The sequence below is a fragment of the Nestor notabilis genome, unplaced genomic scaffold (assembly GCF_000696875.1).
Source record: "Nestor notabilis isolate BGI_N333 unplaced genomic scaffold, ASM69687v1 scaffold4396, whole genome shotgun sequence".
Classification (NCBI taxonomy): domain Eukaryota; kingdom Metazoa; phylum Chordata; class Aves; order Psittaciformes; family Psittacidae; genus Nestor; species Nestor notabilis.
This window is the reverse complement of record NW_009933265.1, coordinates 99,702-105,339: the sequence shown is the minus strand read 5'-3', so window position 1 is coordinate 105,339 and position 5,638 is coordinate 99,702. Positions and strand designations below refer to the sequence as shown.

General features: G+C 39.3%; 1 protein-coding gene across 1 annotated transcript in view; it reads right to left on the bottom strand.

Annotated features, from left to right (window-relative positions):
• Nucleotides 1–5,638, bottom strand: part of LOC104407486 (slit homolog 3 protein-like) — a gene marked incomplete at its 5' end in the record, with an annotated part of 141,439 nt that overhangs the window by 36,235 nt on the left and 99,566 nt on the right. Inside the window, 2 exons of the mRNA XM_010016787.1 lie at nt 1,782–1,856; nt 3,304–3,454. Coding sequence (XP_010015089.1) covers nt 1,782–1,856; nt 3,304–3,454 — 226 coding nt within the window. The remainder of the gene's footprint in view (nt 1–1,781; nt 1,857–3,303; nt 3,455–5,638) is intronic.

Sequence of the window (5,638 nt, the reverse complement as noted above, 5' to 3'; positions counted from 1 at the left end):
CTACATTTCCCTTCTTGCATATATTATTATTATTAGCAGAAGGATACTTAGTAAAGGGCAGATAATCACATAGAAGAAAAGGGGTGTTTGTTTGCTTGTTTGTTTTTTCCTGGTAACCCCTTCCCTTCACAAAATGGAACTAGGAGAAGTAGAAAAACAAAATCTCATCTGGCTTTTGAAGTTTATGGTTGAAATGTTGCTCCACTTACACAAAAAAACTCCTTTGCAGAAAATCCCTTTAGTCAAATTGAGATACTTCTTTCCAGTCAGGTAGAAAAAGAGAAATTAGCTTAACTACAAAGATTACCTAAAGAGCCTCTGCTTGGAGGCTGCCACTTAAAATCCGTATGAGAGAGACCTCTTCTGAATTGTAGGGCACAAGTTCTTTTTGCCATCCATCTGAACTGCACCTGCACACCTCAGTTTTCATCTCCTACCAAAAAATCTCTACAGCGCAGAAAAATCTTTTGTTTCACAGGAAACAAACTCTCTTAGAAAACCTCTTGTAACTCTTTCATGCTGCATTTATGCACAACACTGCAGCCCTGTTGAGGCACCTGAGTGACTGATGGAACAGGAAGGACAGAGCCAGAATTTGCCTCTATTAAGTTTAAATTCTTCCAGCTCTTACACCTCTCCAATTTTCCAAACCTAAATCCTGAATGTTTCATGAGGACAGATGCTTTCCAATTTGTGTATACTTCTATATACCACGCATTTTTCATTCCCACTGACTATCTACTTACACAGACAAAACAGCACTTCAACAATGTCAACAGCTTTTTCTAAGTGCACCGTAGCTACAACTTATGGATCATTCATAAGCTGTGAAGCTGCTGTATATGATTAATTCCCCAAGCCTGGTGGCCTGTACTTGCACAAACACAAGCCCCACTCCCAAACCTGCAGTGCTGCATCCGAAGCTCCTGCAGAAATAAAACTGACATAAGAATCCCACTACAGTGGTCCCCAAAGCCCCATAGATCTTACATGGATTCCAGTGGTAAGGAAGCTCCAGATGGTAATAACCACGTGAAATGAATGCAGAAGAAAAAGCCTGGTTGGTTGGTTTCCCTAAACTACCTTGACTCAAGCAATAAAATCTTACTAAAGAAAACAGTTAGCTGAGAAACTAGCAATGGTGCCATAGGGTTAAAACTTTAAATAACTTCAAAAAGATCCATCTAGAAGACTATCAGGAGGTATCTGACATATTACCGTCTTTCCAAAACACAGCTCTTATTAAATATAGACATTGTACAGTGTCAAGACTCAGGCTGTTAACAGAATCATATTTGAATGACTGATCTCTAAATTAGCTAAATGAGTCTCCTTTCTAAAACAATAATGATCAAAAGAAGCTGCCATCACCTGTATCTTGTAATATTACTTTGCTTTGACTATTTGAAATAATCACAGTAGTTGGACTCACACAATACATTCAAAAGACAAAATCAAAATGCTAAATTCTGTAGCCATCACTAACAAAAAGCACACATTTGAATATATTCTAGGACAGAATTCCTTCCAGTCTCCACGAGTCAAACGCTTTAACAAATATAGCCTAAAGAATAGTGAAATGTCAGCCTAGCGATCTTCATGTGTCACTGTGGTTTACCTGGGCCTGTCCATCTAACAGGCAACTCATTCAGTTTCCTTAAATTCACATTAAAAAGTGATTTCTGCCACTGCAGTACTAAATTATAAAAAAAACCATCCCTTCCCCCTTCCTTACAATCCAAGGCAACATGTGTTCTAACAAGGAAGTGACTCAAACTTACATTTTTCTGAGGTTGGGCAATTTCTTGAAGAGTCCGATGGCTTCCAAAACAGAAATATCATTGTCATTCAAACGCCTGATAGAAACAAACAAAGAGACATTTAATACTTCACAGATTGTAAGATATATCTCTGTGACATACAGGGCTGCCACACAGAGAACTATGACCTTTGTTAAGCAAGATACTATCTGCCATCTCTCTCAGACTGCCAGGGTGAAAAGAGTTTGGCTTTGAAGGAAAAGGAACATAGAAGAGTTTTTATAGTAAAAGCTTCAGATGCCTCTAAGAGTGTGATGCTAATGGACAGTGTCAGAATGCCTCCTTCTTCCAATGCACACGATAAGGGATTATGAACCTTAACCATTACACAGCCTTACTTGCGTGACTAAATCTCCCTCATGCATTCTGCTACAGAAGACATGCAATTGGAGATGTGGCCTGTGTAAACAGAAGGGATCCGATTTCAGGTTCTTTCCCATCAAAGTCTACTGGTCTTCAAAATCAGTGCAAAGGCCACTGGCTTGCATGCTTGGCATGCAAAATTATTCTCTAATTACATGTAGCTCCATCTTTCTATGTAGACACTTTGCTGTGTTTCTGGTAGTCTCTCACATTTTTCTATCTTAACTTCAGATCAACAATTTCTATGGGAGTTTAAATAGAAGTACAATAAGGATATTAACACAAAAAGAGAATTGCGTTTGAAGGGGATACTAATATAACAAAGAACCAGATTCTTCAGCTACTAAGTAATAAATATGTTTTCTCATACTCTCTTTAGCATTATAACTCTAAAGTATCTCTAAAAAAAAACCCATTTCATAAAATCACTTATAGCTTAACAGCACATTGGTTTCAGTGAGAGCCATTTCACCCAAGCAGTAGGCAGTGTTGAGATCATAGAATCATAGAATCATAGAATAGTTCAGGTTGGAAAGGACCTTAAGATCATCTAGTTCCAACCCCCCTGCCATGAGCAGGGACACCACACACTAAACTACATCGCCCAAGGCTCTGTCCAGCCTGGCCTTGAACACCTCCAGGGTTGGAGTGTTCACAACTTCCTTGGGCAACCTATTCCAGTGACTCACTACCCTCAGTGTGAAGAACTTCTTCCTTATATCTAACCTAAACTTCCCCTGTGAGTTCCTGATCACAGATTTAACTCAAAAGGGTTAATCCATTTCTTAAGTAAAAATGACTGGATGCAAAGCCAAGGGGCTCAAAGGTAGAATGGAAAGGAACCAAACAGCTTGGGCCACATAACAGGGCAGCACTTCAAGAAGACTCACACAGGCAGCTGATGAACAGGGCCATGGCTCCTGTCTCATCCCCACAGTTGGTATAAATGCTAAGGAAATAAGAGAGTTGTGGTGCTCTGAAACAAATCAACTTCCCCTCTTTCACACAGGGATTAAAGTAAAGGTGCCTTCTTGAAATGCTCTGAGTCCCTTTTATAGCCTTTAAAAAGTAGGAAACCCAACATGCCCTGCTGAGCAGGGCGTGGAGAGCCAGCACTTACAGATCAGTAGTATACTCAGGAAGGTGACTGGGTAATCGGGTGAGTTTTTGGTTAGAGCAGTCTACAATTGTTCCCTCGCAGCGACACTTCTCGGGACAGACAAGGTCCATGAAACACTTCCCAGTGAATTTGCTTCTGTAATCCTCTGACCCTGCAATGAAAGAAAAATACATTCCAGCAAACAGTTCTGATAACTGCAGCAAGCAAAGGTCTCATGGAATCCATTCTCACTACCACCTCTTGTCAGCTCCCAGCTCCTGCACACTATTTTAATACTTGCCAAAGAGCTTTGTTCAGCAATCTTTCAAGTAACTCCAAGACCAGCCTCTGGTTTTTCACTCTTCCCTTGACACATTGATTCCTTGCCTAACAAATCTACTTCTTAAGGTACATTCCAGCAAAGTCACTTTTCCCCCATTTAGTCCAGCAACGAGGAAAAGGGATGTTATGAAAGCAGGAGCTACCTTGGCACACTCAAATGACAAAGGATTTTTAGGGATGTCATTAAAAAGCCCCAGATTTTCAGAGCTCAGGTCTTGGAGTTATGTATGAAAGCAATCTTTTACGAGAAAACCTTGTCAATTTTCCAACAATTAGATACCTTTATTAACTATGTTAAACAAACAGCAGAGGAAAGTAATAGCAGTTTAAATCATTTTCATTTTAATTAAGGAACAGGTAGACCATACTTAGTGAGAAGCACTCCCTAATGTACCATTATACCATGATTGCCAGACCTCTCTGACTAGGTTTTTGACCCGTTCTAATGAAATGCTTTTCCAATTAGGCCCAGTGAACTAATCTGTCCCTTCCAGGTTTGGTTTTTCTCTTTTAATAACAGCAGGTTGGAAATCTGATCTCTGTGCTTCAAGGAACCAGGAGCATTAATAAATGTGTATGTAAGCAAAGCATTGCCAAGTCCCTACCATACAATACTTGCCCACTCACTTAATATTTCATAATGGAAGTACCAGAATTGTCTCAGGAACCCAGTGACATTCCCAACAATTGTAACTACCAAGAAGTAGTTTTTAACTTTTTCCAGAGTTTTACAAGTCAATTGCAAGGCCTTCTCAGGAATGATGTGAGCAGGTTCCGTTTCTAAGAACCTGAAAACATCAATAAAGACTTAAACCTGAGCTGAAATTTGTTTTTAGAGACTTGATGATGTTCAGCACCTGCTTTCCCTTCCCAGACTGATAAATACAGCTCTGCTCATTTTATGACCACATGCTATTTTCCATAAGAAAAAAGAAGTCACCTAAACCCACTATTATTTTAATTCACATTACACATTACCTCCACACGCTGATGCACTGAAAGCGAGCAGTTCTGCAGGCAATCTAACATTGTGATTCCACAGATACACTCCAGTTTAGCTTTGTAATTCTGAACTAGACTATAAGAAACATCACATACAGCTTTGGACATTACCTTCTGTGGTGCCAAGTACTTTCCAAGTTATCATGCTTATTGTAAATTCTAAATTTGTGAAGTCTAAAGTCAGACTTCACTATTGTTTTACAGGTTGACAGCACAGCACTTAAAATATTAGGATTAGTGGACATTTTGAAGTGTTATAAAAATACAATCTAACCCTTTCCCCACATCACCATCATTTAAAGTTTCAAAAACCCCCAACTGATTTCCAGTCCTCAAAACTCCAGGCTTGGTAGTCAGGCTAAAATGTCAAGTGATAAATGTATTATGGATTGGCTACAAGAACATATAGCTCTTCTTTCTCAGGTCTGCAAGACAGTACCTTTGGTTGTTTATGATTCCTTGGAAATAACGCTGAAGCTGAACAGTTGCCAGGACCAGAGTTGATTAAACTGCCACAGTTACAGTATACCTTGAAAAACCCACCACAGCTTTTCAGAGTGTCTTGGAAATCCCCAAATCAACCCTTGAAGAAGCACTTCTAATTTTTACTGTAAAAGCTTTTCTGGAAAGAATAATCACAAACACCATGAAGTTGCACAAGGTAAAAATTTATTCAGTACAATTTTTTGTCTACTGATGGATACAAGAATCATCTTCCTATGGGAAAAAAAGAAGGTTGGGAAAGTGGAATGCTTCATGAAGGAGAAAAAAAGGGGCATATAACATTAGAAAGTGAGTATCAGGTTTTGGTTTTCTCTCAAGCTTTCGGGCAAAGTAAATAAAGAACATTTATCACAGTTTGACTTAGCAGCTTCACTCTCCTGAAGCCATACGACTTTCCATGCTACATCAAAAGAAGCTGATCTTCTAAGTAACAGTTACCCAGGTAAGCACTGAGTCAGAAGTGATCAATAGCATATATATGCTCAGCAAGTACTCAGTCATCCGTTAA